A 20,542-nucleotide genomic window follows, 5' to 3' on the forward strand; every position below is an offset into this window, starting at 1 on the left:
ATGAATCTGGCAAATTACTCTTACTTCTCTGGCATGTGTAACATGACCGCTGAGACGCAGCACTCGCCTGCGGAGGCCAGTCCTGTGGTCCTGTCTCCAACCGTGAGCCTGGACTCTTCGCTGCAGGCTAGCCCGCCTCTGATGCTGCAGGCCCGGTCAAAAGACAACGTGTTGATCAAGTCCGAGCCCCGGGGAGGCAGCAGCCCAAACACGGAGGATGGAGCCGCTTTAGGGCAGACTGAGGAGCACCTGCCCACCGGGAGCCGCCGCAGGAAAAGGCCGGTGCAGCGGGGGAAGCCTCCCTACAGCTACATCGCTCTCATCGCCATGGCCATCGCCAACTCCCCCGAGAGGAAGCTCACCCTGGGGGGCATTTACAAGTTCATCATGGAGCGGTTTCCTTTCTACAGGGAGAACTCGAAGAAGTGGCAGAACTCCATCCGGCACAACCTCACCCTGAACGACTGCTTTGTTAAAATCCCCCGGGAGCCTGGCAGGCCAGGTAAAGGTAACTACTGGACCTTAGACCCCGCTGCTGAGGACATGTTTGACAACGGGAGCTTTCTGAGGAGGAGGAAGAGGTTCAAGCGCACAGATGTGAGCACCTACCCGGGGTACATGCAGAGCTCCAGCGCCTTCACCCCGACTCCTATGGGCAGGCCCACATACCCAAACACCCTTTACGCAGGGATCGGGTCTGGGTACGGCTCCCAGCTGAGTGCCACCTCCCCGCACCCGGCCATGCTGCACCACTACCAGGCCTCCGGACAGGGACAGCCGCGCATGTTCAGCATCGACAACATCATCAGCCAGCAGTCCGGGGGAGACCTCAACTCCCAGGGGCTGCAGGGAATGGGACTAGGAGGAGGGGATATGGGCACCATGACCTCCAGCTGCTTGGTCACCGGCACCGACCCGTCTGCCTGCTTCCAGAACCAGGCTGGGAACCCCTCGGGGAACATGCTGAGCAGAAACAGTGGGAATCTCTCCTCCAACCTGAGCGCAGGGTATCCGTATTCCTCCTCGGCCTCCCCTCCGAACCTGCCCACCATGACCCAGTCCGGGTTCTCCCCCGGCAGCTCTCAGGTGTATTGCTCCGGGAACAGGCTGTCCCTGCCGGCCCTGCGCCCCGGGTCCTGCGCGGAGCACACGGACCAGCTGCTGGGCCTCTCCAACCCCATGAACTCTTACAACAACTCCTACATGAGGCAGGCCAACTTCGCGTCAGGATTAGAGCGGTATATGTGAAGAAAATCCTAATTTATTATTGGTTTTTATAGATCAATATTAGAGAAATATGCCCTCAATGACCCCATGAAAACATAGGACAGTAAAAACTTAAAGAAGAATATTATTAGGATATCAAAGCCTCACGTAAGGCCTTTCAAAATGTCGTATGGCCTTCTGGTGTGCATGTAAAAGGCAGATTTATACATTCCTGTGAGAGATTCGGTGATATTTAGTTCGCCATAATAAGAAAGAAAGACATTGTGTGACACAATACCGAGCCTCGTGATAAAACATTCCTGTTTTAAAGCCATTTAGATCCGTTTGACACATTCCATGACTGTATGTCAGAGTTTAATGTATTTTTACTGTGCCACATTTCGTTTATTTTGTGTGTTTTAGAGTACGTTTTTTTTACATGTATTTGCTTTATCATTCAATTTAATTCTGCTGTTTTCCATGTAAATAGTTTGTTGATTTATAAAAAACTTTATGAAAGAAAAGAGTGTTATTGTAGACGACAGGTCGCCTGAAATAAATTCATTTTTACAGAAAAATCTATGTGGTCTTTTTGGCTCGATCATTCAAATGATTTTCTTAATAAAAAACACTGTATTTATCTATATCCATATGTTTGGTTTTAGTGCAACAGCACGTCAATGTATATAGCTTGAGTAGTAGTAGAACTGTTACTAAATGAATAGGTATAAGTCAAAATTACAAGATGAATTGTTTAATTTAGAAGCAGATTGTATTACACTATTGTTTTTTGAACATATTCAAGACTAAACCAGCTCCTAAATATGTATTTCAATTTCAAAGAAACTGTAAGAGTCATGTGTTTACTTTTTATTATAAAACCTTCTTAGTGAAACACCACAAGATTAGAAATGTATCTATATATATATACCTTTACATTTTGATATTTTCCACAAACACCAATTTGATTCAATATAAAAGCCAAACGGTTTTTAATGGACGTGAATGGGTTTTAAGACCAAACTACACACAATGTAGAAATAGACAGTTAGACACAAAGATAATCGAGAAAAAGGGACAGTATATCATTACATTCATTAGTATCAAACGTTTGGCCTGTTGAAGTCATTATCCGTGTCAGGTTTTAATAATCACTTTTACAGACTGGAGTCATTAACATCGAAATAGTCTTTATCATAATTTCACTTAGTGGTTTTCTCCTCACAAAGAATTCCTTGAAATCCATTGATATATAAAGTTCTTATTCAGCTTCTATTTTCCTAATTTAACTTGTCTCTTATATATTTACAGAATATTTGTACCTTTGAAATATATGTTTTATCTGTCAGTTTTATGTTGCCAAAAATATTTTTGGATTGATGGATGCAGACAAGATGTGTCATCCATCATTTCAAAAATAACAAATCTAATCATTGTTCACTATTATCAACAATTTAATCATCTAGTTATTTAACGTGTGTTCACATCACGATGTTGAGAGAAAGACAGAGCGAGTGAGTGGGAACACTATTACATATTTAATGTCATTTAAAATGAAAAAAGCTCTGAGTTTGAATTTGCTCAGGTTTTGAATTATTCAACAATATTATGACATTTAATTTGCCTGTGTAACTTTCGGTTCTCAGACACTCGCAAACTAAACTGAACTCAAACTGTGGATCAGGACTGATGGGGGTAATGCTGACATTTCTGAAGTCAATCACCTCCAGTGTAAAGACTGTTTCATATGCAAAGTGTTAAATCGAGTCAGCTCCACCTGCTGCAGAAACATGGCACAAATATAAAAAGGAAAATGGAACACATTTGCCTCAGGGCCCCCTGGTGGGTTAACCTGACCATGCACTAATATAACCAAACACGGGAAAGAAGCTGATGGGATGTCACAGCAAATGATCCAGCATTGTTTGTTTAAAGGTTCATGTTGTTCCCTGCTGCCCTTTAGTCTATTTCATAGCTGCAATTCAAGACTAAGATTATTAATTAAGGCAACGTGATTGTACAAATCAATGAATGTGACAATTTAATTACTTTCTTAATATGACACAGTTAAAGCTCAAAGGAGATCTCGTATACAGTATGTTTACAATTATGGGCTAGATTTTGGAGCCCAGGAAAAGAGCTTCTTAAATAATTAAATATGTGGATACAAGACGTAGATTGGTTTGATTCACGGTCTTAAAGACCCTGAAGCCTGATTGCATTTGACAATTTATACACACATATTTCATGACCTGGGAGCTTTACAGATATTTCGATGTCAGCAGAATCACATTTAAAGAGTAGCGCATAACCTCATTGCTTCTGTGCAAAACAACTGGTTTTTCAGAACAAGTTGGAAATGAAGATAACAGGTGTTAGCTTTCCACCACCAGGTGGCAGCAAAAGCAAGATGTTCAGCCTGACTGTTTTCACTCAGGGATTTCTTGTGGCAGCTTGCAGTGAAGATCAGGTAGACTGATTAAACTGTTCTTGACTGTAAAACCTTTATGCAAAGAGGCAGCTGTAGCATTTGAATAAAAGAGAAAGGTAGGCTCTACATCTGCTTTGGTTTCTCATACTGAAATAAAAGTATTTTTGAAATGGTGTTATTTAATATAATGTACTGTCACGAATGTAATCTGCCGCCAAGTACTGTACTATCAAATTCTTCACATTTGAGATACTTTGTTTTAGTCTTTTGTGTACATGCCACAGACTGCACTACTTGTCCGACTAATTCTGTACTTTTCACCCCACTGCAACAATTTGACAATAAACTAGTCACATTAATATTATCACAAACAAATCTTAAATTGATCAATGGAAAGAATAATTAATTTATCGATGATTACATTGTATGCTAAGTTGCAGGTGATCCCTCAAAATGAGCATCACCTAAGATAAAGACAGTAAAATCCTGCTTTTAAATAAATGTATGGCCATTATAGCAGTTACATTAGAAATGTCTTTGTATTGAGTATATTCAATGAAATACCTCATTATATACCTAATTATTCCGTACTTTAAACATTTTGTTTGCAGGGCTTTCACTTGTTCCACAGTATCTTTACAGTGTGGCGTTAGTACTTACTTGAGGTGAGATCTGAGTTCTTCCTCCACCACTGGCCCACTTAATTTGAAGCCTAGGCCAGAAGCAAATTACATCAAAATGTCAGTTTTCGTGATTACATATACATCACACAATTTAAAAACTAAAAGACACATACATTATATTCTGTTAAAGTATTGTCCTATTGACATGGTGCTACTACTTTTTATTAACAGTAAGTTGCCTTGAATGTTTTATGCCCATGTTTAACACACTGGCGTTTACTGTCATCACAACAGCCATCACTGTCAGGATCTATTTTCTCCACTACCAGCAGAGGGCGCTCCAACACCAAAAAACTGGAGAGCTCCACATCACGGATCAGAAGAGCCAAAATCCCACTCTGGAAACTTGATGAAAATTAAATATCCCACAGCGCATGTTTGGTTGTTTATTATATTTAATTAACTCTCTGATCGATCAAATAATGCATTTCGAGCCAAATTTCACAACAAGATTTAACGAATAAATGTGCAGGTAGCTGTGGAACTTTATTTTTTTTTAAAGAAGTACCCTAATAATGAAGGTAATGTAAATGAAAATAGGAATATAATTTTGTTATATGATGTATTTATATATTAGGAATCTTTTATTGATTATTTGTCACATCATATAGTGGTTATAGATATTTAAAGTTTATCCCATGTCTCCAAAAATGTGTCGATTTCAGGTATTGCAATTAAAAAGTATTCTTTAATATATGGGAAAGTAGTGTGTGTGTGTGTGTGTGTGTGTGTGTGTGTGTGTGTGTGTGTGTGTGTGTGTGTGTGTGTGTGTGCGTGCGTGCGTGCGTGTGTGTGTGTGTGTGTGTGTGTGTGTGTGTGTGTGTGTGTGTGTGTGTGTGCGTGTGTGTGTGTGTGTGTGTGTGTGTGTGTGTGTGTGTGTGTGTGTGTGTGTGTGTGTGTGTGTGTGTGTGTGTGTGTGGCAGCTGTCAGTGCGTCTATTTCAGATTTTAAAAGGCTCGCGACAGGCAGGTCAGGCAGGAGGACACAGGGTTCAGTCAGGGCTTCTTTTTAACAAGTTCCATGCTTAACTTGCACTTGATTCCTCAGGGGAAGTCTTTTCCTTCAATAAATGCAAACATGTACAATTGCTCTGGACTCCATAATAAAACGCCCAGTCCCCTGACAAGCTGTTGCTTGACTTTAAGATGAATGGGGTGCTGATGTAAATGTATTACAATAACTCGATGTTTCTGCAGCGTAATGAACTGGAATGTGAGTATGCTCTGAATAACACACACTTTACACATTGTCATCTGCTGGCCCTTTCACTCCTGACGAAGACGGATTGGAGCAGGTTGTTGCAGCTGACTGTGTACGCGGGGAATTATGCAGAAAATGCAGACGGATAGTGTTGTGACTTCTTGACAAGGAAAACACAAAACCCGTGAGAAGTGACCCGGGAGTCAGGAGGCTGGCCAAAAACTCTGAGGGGGATTTAGGGATTAAATCAGACCATTTATTAGGGACAGAGAAGAGTTACGAGTGTGTTCATGTCATGAATGAAACAAATGCTAATGTAGGAGATCTAACTATAAACTGACATTTAAATATTTGTTAAAAGTCAATAAAAATAGTTATTTATTATAGGCTTTTTTTTTACAGATTATAGGCAAAAACATTATATATTTCATTTCCGCAACAACATTGCGTTTGAAAAGCAACATAAATACAATGATGATACATTTACTATCACTAATAATAGTAAATATAATACAATTGATCATTATAATAATGATAGTAATTTTATTTCAGGCTCTCCCTTTCATGTTGTGAGGAGTTTATTTTTCAGATATTTTATAATTGAATTTGGCTTATATTTAAAACAAATGGGAGATTTCATTTGATTCTCAATATACATTTCTATTATGTTCTAAAGAATTGGTAGGATTTTCATAAAAAAGTGATCGCAGCAGATATTGCTCACTATACCCTGCAGAAAAAAGGAAAAAGCCATTTTAATTGACTCACGCAACCTCAAGTTTAGAAATAAAACAGCATTTGAAATGATTCAATTCGTTGGTTTGTCAGAGGAAAACAATGTTTTAAATATTTGTAATTAATATTCTAAAATTATTTGGGCAATGATTTATATGAATAAATACATGAATTGTTCAATTACAGTATAAGGTTGATCTCCAATTCTAATTAGGTTATACATAAACTAAAATGAATCCATATGCATACGAAAAATGTATTAAATTAAATGTATTTCTGGATCTCTATATTAGTTTTTGTTTGAACGAAATGTGTTTTTAGATTCAGGAGAAGATCAGAATATCACTTTCTGCAGGGCAATTTGCTCCAGTTCCTGGTAACAGTGACTCAAAGACCACGTGATCAGCGTGCTCCTATAAATACCCTTTGAGAGCTAAGGAGGATAGTGTGATAGTCTGTCTGGATACCTACCCAACCCCGTGCGTAAAATATATTTTGGAAAGACAGTTAGGATATCCAAAAGAAGCTTTTTTCAAACGAGCTACCGCATAAACTGATCACAGACGGAAACAATCGCATTTCAAGAAAACACGAATCCAGATTGGAGGAAGACCGATGAACTTTGACTGTTGTTTTTTACGGCTGAAAGTCAGAAGTGTCTCGGCCCTGCTTGACAAGCCCCGGACGACCAGGACTCTCCAAATCCACTGCAGGTCAAAGAGTTATTTATCTTTTCAATAGATTCTAGCCATGTGTGCATTCAGTAGTTGGAGATAAAACTGCAGCAAAACTCTGGTGTGGGTTGTGAGGGGGGAGAGGGAGAGTCAGTTCCTCGCCGGACCAGAGGAGGGAAATCTGGGAGAGAGGGGAAAGAGAAGCGGCGTCTCCGAGGATGACTTTAGGGACGGATATGTCCGACAGCTCTGCATTGTCCGAAGATTTGGACATCGACGTGGTTGGGGGTGACATATCCCTGGGAAAAGACGGAAAGTACATCCACGATGAGTTTGACAATGACTCGGACGATAATTACTCCCAGAACGCGGCCGAGAGGGCTTCCTCTCCCGGGCTCAGCAGCTCCGACTGTCCGTCAGACCAGATGGGCTCCGGCGCAGAGGTCGGCACTGCAATAGGGGACAAATCCAGAAAAAACGCACTTGTGAAGCCCCCTTACTCTTACATCGCCCTGATCACCATGTCCATCCTGCAGAGCCCCAAGAAGCGCCTCACTCTCAGCGAGATCTGCGAGTTCATCAGCAGCAGATTCCCCTACTACCGGGAGAAATTCCCCGCGTGGCAAAACTCCATCCGCCACAACCTGTCCCTAAACGACTGCTTTGTGAAAATCCCACGAGAACCAGGCAACCCCGGGAAGGGCAACTACTGGACTCTCGACCCGGATTCCGCAGACATGTTCGACAACGGGAGCTTCTTGCGCAGGAGGAAGCGCTTCAAGAGGCACCATGCTAACGAAATCCTCCGGGAGGCTGCTGGCTTCCTACCCGGGTTTGGATACAGCCCGTACGGATACAACTATGGAATCCAGCTGCAGAACTTCCACGCAGCCCACAACCCGTATCACCCGCACCACCACACAGGTGGCTCATTCCCGTTCCCCAACGCCCACTGCACCTTGCCCTCATCAGCCTCCATATTCCAAGCGCCTCATCACCTTCCCTCTCTTTTAGGGGCAGATTTAAGAAAGCCCTTTTACCCTCAGCTTAGCCCGTCCCTGCCGCCTCTCAAGACGGACTCCAGCGCCCCGAGTCGGCCTTCTTTCTCCATTGACAATATCATCGGCGCGGCCCACTCCACCGCCTCTTCCTACAGCGCGCCGCCGGGCAGCCAGGCTCAGATCCTGGCTATCCTCACCCCAGCACTGGCCTCGGCTTCAAACCATTTGACCCTATCACAGGACAGCATATTACAACCAGGGCCACAGACATTTTCCAGCAAAAACCCCAATATGACCACTTGTCCTTTCTAAAAAGAAACAAAAAAAATGTCAATAATTAATTAATTAATTAAAATGCCAAATTGTGGCGTCGTCTTAAGTGAAGGTAGGCTGTATATTGTTGGTAAAAGAAGAAGAAGAATGTTTTGGCTCTCCACATTTCCTAACAATGAAAAAAGGAGAGGTTTATTTATGGTTTGTAAATATGTGTATAATATTCAGAGACAAAAGCAAGAGAAACTCGGAGGAGGCTCTTTTTAACTGGCCTGTAATCTGGCCTCCATTTGTCAGTGGGAGAAAATAGATCCTGTTATTTTTAACATATGTGTCAACCATGGCTAAAGAGGATGATTTCCGGCTTTTTGAAAATATAATTGAGAATTTTATGATTTATATTGTTTTTATTTTGTGCGTCGTGAGAACATGGCACTGTTGTTGTTGATAGGCTGACAGAGACGGCGAACTCAGGTTTTACTTAGAAAGCACATGGAGACAAAAGGGGGGGGGGGGGGTTCTGACACAAAAATATCAATTTCCCACTATCAGCCCCCCCCCCCTCCCCTTCTCCCCTGGATCTCCTCTACACAGTGAATTTGTGATCATTTCATGTTGTCGGTGGACACGTAGGCTATGTGTTTTTTTGGTATAAAAGAGCCCATTACCTCTCTCAATCTTTTAATTGTTGTTCGTATCTCACACTTTACTCTGTGAAACATACAGTATGTCATGTGTTACCAATAGAGAGAGACACCTAAATGTTCATAGGTCATTTTTTGTTGTTGTAATGACAAGAATAATAAATGTTTGTGAATTTGAAAAGAAAGGCAAAAGAAAATCGTTATTTTTTATTGCGTTGAAAGTTAATGAGCGAGGGTTAAATTGAAGGTAAAAAAAAGTGTATTTAAAATAAATATGTTTCTCTAATTAAAAAAAAAAAAAGTTAAAATATTACAAATTAATTGAAGAGGTTCCTTCATTATAAATATTAGGCTTTTTTATTACTTTTTATAAAATATTATTGAGTTTCCTTGGATTAAAACGATGTTTCTAATATGATACATGTACATTTTGTTGCACATTAAGGTAATCTAAATATGTATTTGTGTTCTAATCATACAGCTTCTTAATATAATGAATGCATGGAAACTAACCAATTAGGACGATAAACAGACCAAAAACTTCCATCTCTCAGTAGTGCAGTTAATTAAGACTCTTTTAAGGTGTGAAATCCGCACAAAATCCAGTTTAAATATTTAAAACTCGACAAACAGCAATGAATATCACGCAACAGTGCGCAAGTATTCCTCTTGTGTGGCTCCTTCGCTCGCTTGTTAAGGACCATTTTCCCTGCGTGTTACAAAGGCCCTAAATGAATGGGCACGTTAGCAGGCCTCGGCGGTCTGTAATTGAAAGTGAACAAGGATATACCCACGGTCTTTTGGGGCTTTCGTTGCCAATTTGTAGCAGCATTTTTCATCAGGCTCCTAATCCACCATAATGCGGCTTTTTGGGTCGTTTGTTGATGTTGTCAGTGCGGACCCCTGGCCCACAGGAGTGAATGTGCCCACAGCGAGCGGTCCCCTGTGAGACCAACCACACACATTTGGAGCCTGAAAAGCAATCTTCTCGAAAGGCTCTCGGTTTGCTCCGCTTTCATGTCATCTGTGTTGTCTCGGGATCCAAATAAAGGAAGCAGTGGGACTCGGCCGGCCACAGAAAACAGGCCTATTGGTCTTTTTCAGAGTTGTTGGAGCACATGTTTCCAGACAGAAGGGCATGTAAAGCCTCCTTTATTTACCAGATCTGTGTGCAAATGGTTAAATTAGTTTGTGGGTGTTTTGACAGATGATTATTAAGGATGAAGGGTGGGAGGGCTGACTCTGTTTTCCCTCAGCTCAAGTCTTTGAAACGAAAACCAACACATGACTACTTTCTTTATCCAGAGCCGCCTTTATGTTCTCTCTTTTCCTTTCCCTGTAGGTGCAAATTGGCCAATTGATAAATATCACGTACGGATTTAAGGAATAATTCTGATGATAGAGCTTCTCCCGCTGTATCCGTGCTGTTAATTGATATCCTGCATATATAATTTGCAGAGTAAATGAGGTGGAAAAAAACATTAGCAGCCCATTGAAGTTTTCTGTGCACACTCGCTCTGACAGGGGGTCATTACGCACCGCATCAGTCCATTAAAATCCACATGAAGCGTTTGCAGAGGTGGTTAAAAAGCATTTAAATAACGGCAGGAACGAAAAGTAAGCCAATAAAAAATCATGGGACACAAAGCATTACGCACACACACACAATATCTACCAGGATGCACCGGGTTAGCAAATGGACGATTTGAGACTGAACCCATTTTCTTTTTACAGCTTTTCAGCTCTTTTACGCACCTACGCTGTCCATCTCTCAGATTACAGACCATAATAGACCTGGGACTTCTTCCTTTAAACAGTGGTGTTAAGTAACCAAGTGCATTTACTCAAGTAAAATGTTGAGGTACTTGTACTTAACTTTAGTATTTCCATTTTATGTTATTTCCACTCCACTACAATTCAGAGGTAAATCATGTTGTACATCTATTTATAGTGTCGTTACTTTGCACGTATAGATTAGTGATAACACTACGAGCAACACTTAAATAAGACTTTTGTTACACCTGGATTAAATCTACAAGATACCCTGCAGTAAATAACAACAATTACAATTAACTGCACCTTTACCAGCTTTGATAAACACATCAATGCATCAATAATTATAATCAAAACATACTGTAAATTATTCTGAAATGGGCCAATCTGCATAGAGAGTATTTTACTTTTTGTACTTTAAGTATATTTACGTGCCAATTATGTTCTACTTCTACCTGCACATTTTGAATGCAGGACTTTTACTTGTAACAGAGTATTCCTACACTTTGGTATTTCTTTTACTTAAATACAAGATCTGAGTTCTCCCACCTCATGGCTTTAAACCACAAACACTGCACGCATCTTTCAAACGCCTTTTTAATTTCTCCATGTTCGTCCTGATATGATCTCATGTATCCACCCCTCAGAAGGATCCTTGTTTCCCTGGGATGTCACTTTATGACCACACACAGCTTCAGCGTGTCTTTATTTAGGGATCACGACATCCGTCATTTTACGTGACGTTTTCTCAAGCGACATAATGAGCGAGTGATATGTGAAGTGACAGCCAAATGACTCGACAGTCAGCAAAAACACATTTATTCATTTCGAGCCAGTTCCCATCTCCGTGTAACTGTTCCCATATGTCCTGCTTGGAAATAAGCGGATTTAAACTCGTGCCGCTGTAATGTATTTATGGACGTAAATACAGAGGAGGAGAGCTTAGATCTTTTAGTTCAGTAAAATTAGTAATACCACGAGGTATGAATTCAGTCCTGCATTAAAAAATAAGTAAAATTACGCAAATATTAGCACCCAAAAATAAAGGGCTCGTTTTGCAGAATTACCATTTCATATGTTATATCACTCAATCATACTTAGTGATAGTGACCCATTAGCCTAATGTATCCATCCTGTAATTTTGTAGCTAATAACGGAGGAGCTGAATAATTTGTATACTGTATTCTTATTAATAATATTACATCATAATCTATAACTAGATTTATATTTTGTATTATTTATCTAAACAAAGAAACAAACTAGTGTTGTCGAATAAATGTAGTGGAGAAAAAGTAGGCTAAATAGCATAACATGTAGTAGGCCTATTCCTTTAAAATTGTACTGGAGTACAGTTATAACTTTCCCCCTCTGCTTAAGTATCAACATTAAAGTAGATTATCTTTAAAAATATATATATATATTTCTTTCATCTATTGCGATAAAGTCCTAGGAATGACAGATCGTGTTATTGTTATCATTATTATCATCATCATCAAATTATCGTAGGGTCTCGTGTCAAACAGCGCGTGACAGCAGGGGATTAAATGAAATCGTTTTGGTTAAATCTTCCCTCTGCCATGTTGCCAATACCGGAACGTCTCTGATCGATACACTGCACTGTGTCTTCAAGGACAGAGGCTGCTGACACTGTGTGTGTGTGTGTGTGTGTGTGTGTGTGTGTGTGTGTGTGTGTGTGTGTGTGTGTGTGTGTGTGTGTGTGTGTGTGTGTGTGTGTGTGTGTGTGTGTGTGTGTGTGTGTGTGTGTGTGTGTGTGTGTGTGTGTGTGTGTGTGTGTGTGTGTGTGTGTGTGTGTGTGTGTGTGTGTGTGTGTGTGTGTGTGTGTGTGTGTGTGTGTGTGTGTGAAAGAGATGTACTATTCCTCAAGGTCACGCTCGTAAACAAAACTGTTGAAAGCCATTATTTCCCAAATATGTAAAAGGATACAGTATTATACGATGACGAGCTTTATAGGCTATACAATATAATACAATAGGCATATGTCCTCAATTATGTAGGCCTATAGTTGTATCTGCCACACATTGGCCAAAGGATGTATTTATTTATGTACGCTTTATAGTGGCACAGAGATGCATCATTAATTAAGTGTGATTAAACATGTATACAAATCGTTTAGGGTTTTAGCCACCTTGAATATTTCAGTATTTAAAAAAAATCTGATATGATAAAATAGGATGCTGCAAAATGGCCACTCATGCAGGTGCTGCTAAAAAACTGAGTTCTATTATTACAGCTTGTTATATTTTCAGTGGATCACTTATAGGGACAAAAGCCGTTTTAAACTATTTTTATATATTTATATGTTTGATCTGAACCTTATGCCTCAACTTTCTTAAAGCCCATGGAATAAACACCAGGCCCGAGATGTCTGTTCAACTGCAAACTGCTGTAAATCTGGACTACATTTAGGGAGTGTGTGCCTACTATTAATAATGAAAACAAACAAACAACTAACATTTTCCGTTTTTAGATTAAAACAAACCATAGCTCGCACTTGTGCACAAAGTCCTACCTTCATACGCCGACAATCTTAAACCATATAAGCTGCTTTACTCACTTTTCTATAAAAAAAGACTCCTTTCTCTTTTATTCTTCAGTGTGTGTGTGTGTGTGTGTGTGTGTGTGTGTGTGTGTGTGTGTGTGTGTGTGTGTGTGTGTGTGTGTGTGTGTGTGTGTGTGTGTGTGTGTGTGTGTGTGTGTGTGTGTGTGTGTGTGTGTGTGTGTGTGTGTGTGTGTGTGTGTGTGTGTGTGTGCAGAGGAATGTTGGCCGGTCTGGAGGAGAGGAGCAGCATCGCCGCTATAAATCACAGCCTCTCTCTCTCCCACCCTCCCCCCCTCCTCGCTGCCCGCCCTCCGTGTTTTTGCAACAGACAGAGGAATCCTTCGCTTAATTAATTTAGAATGTGTAAATAAAGCGAGGACAGTGAACTCCCCATCATCTCTGGAAACACAATATTAACTTTGGAAGATCTTCGCCCCGCCGTCTCTGACACACTATTTAACGAACACCTGCTGCAGGAAAAAAAAAGATGGGAGAAAGCACGAACACGCGCACGCGCACACCGACACACACACGGCAGGGGTATTAATGACTGAAGATATTAGCCTGTACTGAACATAGCAGGTGTCACTCAGGCCTGTTTTAGAAAGTGAGGATGTGTTTTACAGTAAGTGCCATCAAAGTTTCAATTCATTCATTCATTCATTCATTCATCAATTCGTTGTTTATAATCAGATATTAGTCTAAATACAAAATTAGATGAAACGATTTTGACACTATAGATTTTTGGCACACCTTTTTTTATTGCACTTTCTTATCCTTAAGACACGACGGCCGTATAGCCCATTACTGCAACTTTTTACATTCAAAGGATTTATCACATTATTCAACTCTAATCCACACAAGATTATTAAAACGACTCAAATCAACCACCTGCAAATTACGCGCATGCGCAGTGATACAACAAAAACGCTTTGCAGATAGCACACACGATGAGGCACACACATGTTAGTCAATTAACCAATGTGATGTGCACAAATGCCAGAACACCATTATGTTAACAGACAGAGCGTGTGCAGAGCTGCGCACATGAGATTCAGAAAAACAAAAATAGTACAATTTGAATTATGTGACAGCTAATAAACCCCTTCAAAAAACAAAGTTCCAAAATGAACATAGCGTATACTTGAGACGAGAAATAATACTCGATAGAAAGTTAGAAATAATAGTTTTTTATGCAGCTTTCTGGCTTTGGACTTCTCAATATTTATTGGATTCAACTTTAGGAGTTTCATTCCATTTTTGATTGAGATTTCCAAACCACAGAAGTAGAAATGGTGTTAAACTGAACAGTTAATCCTCAGTTTTTGTGACCCCCTCACTTGAACACACTGCAGAGCTCAGGTGGTCTCATGTGGGGCACAGTTACTCTCTGGCTCCCCTCACTTCCAGGACTGGTGTGAGGTAAAATCAACACAGACTATTGAAACCACGTCCAAAAACTCCACACACATACTGTACTATTATTCAATTAAATTCAACCATTTGGTGCTCAATGGGGTCACTTTCAACGTCCCCTATGGGGGTCCTCAGGCCTCACATTGGGCAACACGAGTCGTCTCCATCAACTCTTCTCTCCTCTCCTCGGTTTCACCCGCGCGCACTGGAGTAAAAGGCGCGTGAGCACTTCCCTCTGCAGCGCTTTGATAAAGAGGCGCAGCTGCTACCGGTGACATGCGGGAGCTTTTACCGGCTGCCTGCATTTGACCTTTGATGCCGAGGCATTATATTCTCAGCTAGGATGCACTGCGACGAATGGCAGCGGTACAACACATTTATTATATAGGCCTATCGGTTATTGATTTGGAAATAAACGTTTTCTCGTCTTTTTCTGCAGTGTTTAAGTAAAATATACGATGTGCTCCAGGCCAGGCCAAACCATAAAGGTATTTACATGTCTTTATGGATTACATTGAATTAGTTATTGAGGGTCTGAGTTGAACATGTATTTGTATTCACAAAAAAGAAGGGTGGGTGGAGGGAGTAAGGAGGGTATAGAGGGGTAGGATAAATACAATATAGCCTAGTTTGTATTCCGTCTTGAATTGTAAGTTGATGGTGTTGCAATAAAAAAAACGAGGGTATACATATACATATTAAATATATAGGCCCCTATATATTCTAAATACAGAATATTTTAGCCAACTAGTCGAATTAATATACACTTATTAAAATCCGAGGATTTATGTTGCCTTTTTGTTCCTGGAAAAATATTGCACGCATCAAACTACTAAAAAAGAAGGACATATGTTATTTAATGTGTTTGCTTTCTTGACTATCATTTGCATTGGTCTCCGCATAATGGTTTTTAAGAGTGTAATGGTTATACTTCAAACGGGGGGGTAAATCAGTCAAGTTAAACAAAAGTCAGCTCAGGGTGTGATATAAGAAATACCAAGGACGCTGCAGCCTTCACGGTGAAAATGAAACTTTGTTTATGTAATCGTTTTCAGCGTGAAAGTGTGTTTTCCAAAAGTAGAGAGGGGGGGAAACCTCACGATAAAATTGAAGTTTACCATCCAGAGTGAAATGCGATCACGCTGAGGTCGTGGGGCCAAACTTTTTAAGACTAATGTTTATTTAGAGAAGTGAGCGCTGTCTATGGGACTCCCCGTTCTCCCAGAATGCTTCACTAATGTCTTTACCAGCCGAGAGACCACCGGCGGGTCTGCAGCCTGCAGCCAGGCCTCCACACAGGGCTGCATTCACACCCTGTGCCACTAACACTACACCAAGCTGATGAGATGTCTTTTAAAAAGAAATGTAGACATGAACAGATACATTCTGGCTTTTGGCTGAAAATGTCACTTAATATTACATCAACTTGCAGGATTCTTTTTCCTGACATAGCTTATGACTTTCTGGTTGTCTGTAACTAAAAAACAGAAAATATCTTCTCCATCTATAGTGCTGAATCCTAGGATGCTATGTATTGTTATTAATTAATTATAACTAACTCTAAATAAAATTGCCACTGAGGCACCAGTGAGCGAGTCTTAAGCAAAGGAAAAGATCCAAGTCCGGGCAAAAAAATATCCACATTTTTATTTTTTATAAACAGAGTAAAATGTAACAGTTTTCCTATAGCTATCTTGCCCCATCCTTCCCCATGGCATGATTGTTTGACCATGGTAAAAAAAAAACATGGCTGCAACACCATTAAACCAGGCTGATGAGATGCCTTTTAAATAAAAAACAACTAATGCACAGAAACATTAGGACCTGAATACATCCCTTTTTTCTTTTAGTTGCAAACTAAATATGTCACTTTATATTGCATTTTCTTGCAGCTAATTCATTTCTGAGATGCAGAAAAATCTGAAGAAACCTTCTGGTTGTCTAGTTGATCTGTTATCCCCCAAAGGCAAATATGTTGCCACAATTCAGAAACTGTATTCCTCATAGAATTGAGCCCATACTTTTTATTTTATCTTTTTGCTTGATCCGTGAGCTCCCACAGGCAAACATATTACTAAAACAATAGTATTTTCTTCAGAAACAATATTTTCCATTAGATATTTAGTCTATAAGGGTGCTATGTATTGTTATTAGAAACAAGATGTAGTCTCCTTGATTCCCATATAATTCAAAAATATTGAAATGCTATTCAAAATACTGCTAGTTGCCAAATAAGTGAGACTTCATTGAGAACAAAAAGTGGTGTTATCTCACAGTTTCATAGTAGTGCAACAATTGACATTTTTGCAGCGAATGTCCCCAGTGCCTGCAGAGCAGCGGCGTGTTTTCTTACAGTTTGTAAAATTGAATTAGATACGGTGGGGAATCTGACCTCTCGCCAGACCCGCATATTTTTCACCCCTCAGGTTTTAGTGTTCCTTTGGTATTTTTGTTTTCTCAGCTGGAACTGCCATTAGAAATTGTGTCCGTGCATTCCGTCATGACCATTTCTATCTTTACCAACTCTCCTCTCTAACCCCTCAGCAGCACCCCAACAACACCTCACTTTGTCTTGCAGCTCACACTCTGCCACCAGCGCTGATCTGAGGTGAAGACAGTAAGACTGCAGAGCACGAGCATGCAAACAAAGGCCCTGCGGAAAGCTCCTTGTGTATTCACAACACAAAGGAAAGTATGTAGGGCCTTCTGTCAAGTACAAATCACCAATTGGTACCTTTAACCATCCCAAACTGTGCAATATGGACAATACTTGGCTGCATAATCTGTGTAATTATTTAGCTGAGCATTACTCATATCACAAAGGGGTTTTTCTGTATTACACTTTGAGAAATAATCAGTTTTTTTAATCATTAATATCTTTATTAATACTAATACCCCACTGTATTGTCGTATTCACATTTTTACATTGTCGTTTACTTAACTTCTTGTACAAAAATAAATAATCTTTACTTTAATTTCTTATGTTTGTATATGTATCCAACAGTATTATTTAATTCTCATTATTAAAACTTCCACTGAAAACAGGGTGCTGCAGGAAAAACTAGAATTGTATAATAATAGCTATTGTGCTCAAACTTGGTTAGCGCTGAGATATAAAGATGGCTGCCTTTTCCTATGCGAGTTATTGGCCAAAAGTGCCTGCACAATTGCACACAATATAGGCCCATATGATTCTTCAGCGCATAAGAGCCCTGAGGATCCACAACAGCAGTTAAAGAGTGAGCAGCACTTCACTGGAGAGGCAGAGTACAGGAAGAGTCAGGGGACAGGAACAAACAGGCCGAGATATATACAGTATGAAGAGATATCAAGATACTATGCTACACTATACATCCTTTTATTTATTATCGCTATGGCTGATGGCGCAAACGAAATGCATGTCGTTTATTCTCTCCATCTACAGGGAAGACTACAGCACATCCAGTTTATACATATTGTATTAATATGAACACACTTAAAGTATCAGGAGGTTTCAATTCATAAATCCTTTTCAAATCAGGTCATGTTCGACATGCTCAGCTTTTATGTGGTGAAGTGTAACTATGCAGACGTGCATGTAGACAAAACATAATAAAAGTGTTATGAATGGCAGCCACGTATTCCCACTACAAAGCGCTGCTCTTTACACATCGCACACGTGTTGACTCAGTTTCACATGCAGCAATTCCTGATATCAAACTGCGTCTCCATAGGGCCAAAGCCTGGCTTTTATTTCAAAAATATTTTCCATTCAAACATAATAATGTGCTAAAGACAGCTACATCATTCATTGCAAGACAATGGGTTCTTAGGTTGGAATCCAATTAGCGCTGATGTATCATAAATGGAGTCTATTTTTACATCTGTGAGTACATCTGTGTGTCGGTGTGTGAGTGCACAGAACGCCCAGGTTCAAAGGCGAGGAAATTGAAAAGGCCAAAGATGATAAGGCCACTCCGAGGCTCCTTATAGAGGAGAAATGACACACATAAAGAAAGGAAAGCAGAGAAACAACTGCCTCCACAGCGAGAGGCTGATGCAGGGGTGAAGTAGCCCCAGATTGCACTCTGAGTAGAGGTAAAGGGGCATCTGATCACATGTATGTGTGTGTGTGTGAGTGTGTGTGTGTGTGTGTGTGTGTGTGTGTGTGTGTGTGTGTGTGTGTGTGTGTGTGTGTGTGTGTGTGTGTGTGTGTGTGTGTGTGTGTGTGTGTGTGTGTGTGTGTGTGTGTGTGTGTGTGTGTGTGTGTGTGTATTTGGATGGGGGAGGTTAATGTTGTTCATGACTAGTAGAGTCATTTCAAAGGGCTAGAGGCGCGGCTGGATGATGGATTGGAAGCTGAAGGGGCTTGCAGATGGGTAAGTAGAGAAAGTGAGGTTAAGTGGCAGTTAGATGTTGCAGATCTAAGCAGATCAAGAGTGTGTGTGTGGGTGTGTGTGTGTGTGTGTTGTGTGTGTGTGTGTGTGTGTGTGTGTGTGTGTGTGTGTGTGTGTGTGTGTGTGAGAGAGAGAGAGAGGGATATATAACGAGACAGGGAGGGAAAGCAGAGTTATACAGATATGTTTTTTCAGGTATTGCCACCTCGACTAAATGTGAATATTGTATTTGTGATGAATTTCAATGTTCCATTTCACATTAGCTTTGGATAGTGATGCTAATGTAAGCTCCTCACTTTTAAGGGGTGTGTTTGCACACTGAGCAACATGTTAGACAGTGCACTACAGGTATAGTAGAAGTCAATGGAGGATCAGCATCCATCTGAAATCTACACTCTCTGGTTTATGTATTAATGTCTGTCTGATACTTTTACCTTGAAGCATCACATTTGAAAATATCTTAGTTATAATAATTTAAAGCTTTCCAATACTGAATTTTCTTTCTGAAATGGTTTTGGATCCCGTGGGCAACATACTGCACAAACATCATGGAAATACAACCAATAGTGGACAATCGTTATTTGAAACCACAAATATCATGGTGGTGCCAGAAAAAAAAAAATCAGGGGATAACCAATAAGTAGGCATCATCCTCTGGGGACCATGAATTTTGGCACACACTGTCATGGCAATCCATAAAATATCTTTCAGCCTGGACCAAAGTGATGGACAGACAGACATTGCCACAGCTCGCGCCATGTTGCAGCGATTCAGGGAAGGTAAGAAGGCAGCAGCTGTGCATTAGAGAAATTAAGTTTTGCCGACCAGCCAGGCGCCAACAAGGTTTCGCAGAGGGGGAAATGAGTTGTGCATGTTCATGTCTGTTAGTCTTCTGCAGTGTTGTGAGCTGCTGGCTGGGACAGGCCGTCCGGGTGGCGGCCTGTCAGGAGCCGTCAGTGCTGCTGTCACAGAGCATTGTGGCAGGGTGGGATTGATGAGGAGCAGCAACAGGATTCTGGCAAACAGGAACAGGAAGAGGAGGACGAAGGGAACTGAAGTTGTGGAGAGATGGTAGAAAACGGTTTGAGGCTTTGCAGACTATCAAATAGAATTAAAGACATGAACAATTCAATATCAGAAATAAAGGTCTTTCGACTGGAATGTCTAAAAACATTTTCTAAGCTTTGAAGCACCTTGATAAGTATCAGTGTTTGCTAGACATTGATACAATACTGGAGGCTATTACCCTTTCCCTCCTATTTCTTCTTCATGTGTTATTAGGAACATTCTGGCTTAGTGTCAAAAACGAAAAGGGGAAATAAACACGCAATAAAGTGTGCCACCTCGGTTCAGCCTTTGTGTTGTTTTAGTTGAACAATTCTCATAAATACACGCACAACTCAAACTGCTCTGCACCATGTGATTGGTTAATGACTTTATTTATGGTGCAAAAGTGCAGAAAAATCAACTTTGTTCCCATAGGGAAAATACATTCGCTTTCTCAAAGTATTCTGGATAAAAACAATGGCTCTAAAAAAGAGAAATACTGCAGTGCAAATAATTCAAACGC

At 40.4% G+C, this 20,542-nt stretch overlaps 2 protein-coding genes across 2 annotated transcripts; both read left to right on the forward strand.

The window, feature by feature from the left end:
- On the forward strand, positions 1 to 1,248 carry foxe3 (forkhead box E3). Its single transcript, XM_034082024.1, has one exon. It carries the CDS (start codon positions 1 to 3, stop codon positions 1,246 to 1,248), a length of 1,248 nt encoding a protein of 415 aa, XP_033937915.1.
- A 5,469-nt stretch (positions 1,249 to 6,717) lies between these two features.
- Positions 6,718 to 9,026, forward strand: foxd2 (forkhead box D2). Its single transcript, XM_034081395.2, has one exon. It carries the CDS (start codon positions 7,148 to 7,150, stop codon positions 8,240 to 8,242), a length of 1,095 nt encoding a protein of 364 aa, XP_033937286.1. The 5' UTR covers positions 6,718 to 7,147; the 3' UTR covers positions 8,243 to 9,026.
- Positions 9,027 to 20,542: the final 11,516 nt, after the last annotated feature.

Source organism: Pseudochaenichthys georgianus, chromosome 4 (genome assembly GCF_902827115.2).
Source record: "Pseudochaenichthys georgianus chromosome 4, fPseGeo1.2, whole genome shotgun sequence".
NCBI classification, from domain to species: domain Eukaryota; kingdom Metazoa; phylum Chordata; class Actinopteri; order Perciformes; family Channichthyidae; genus Pseudochaenichthys; species Pseudochaenichthys georgianus.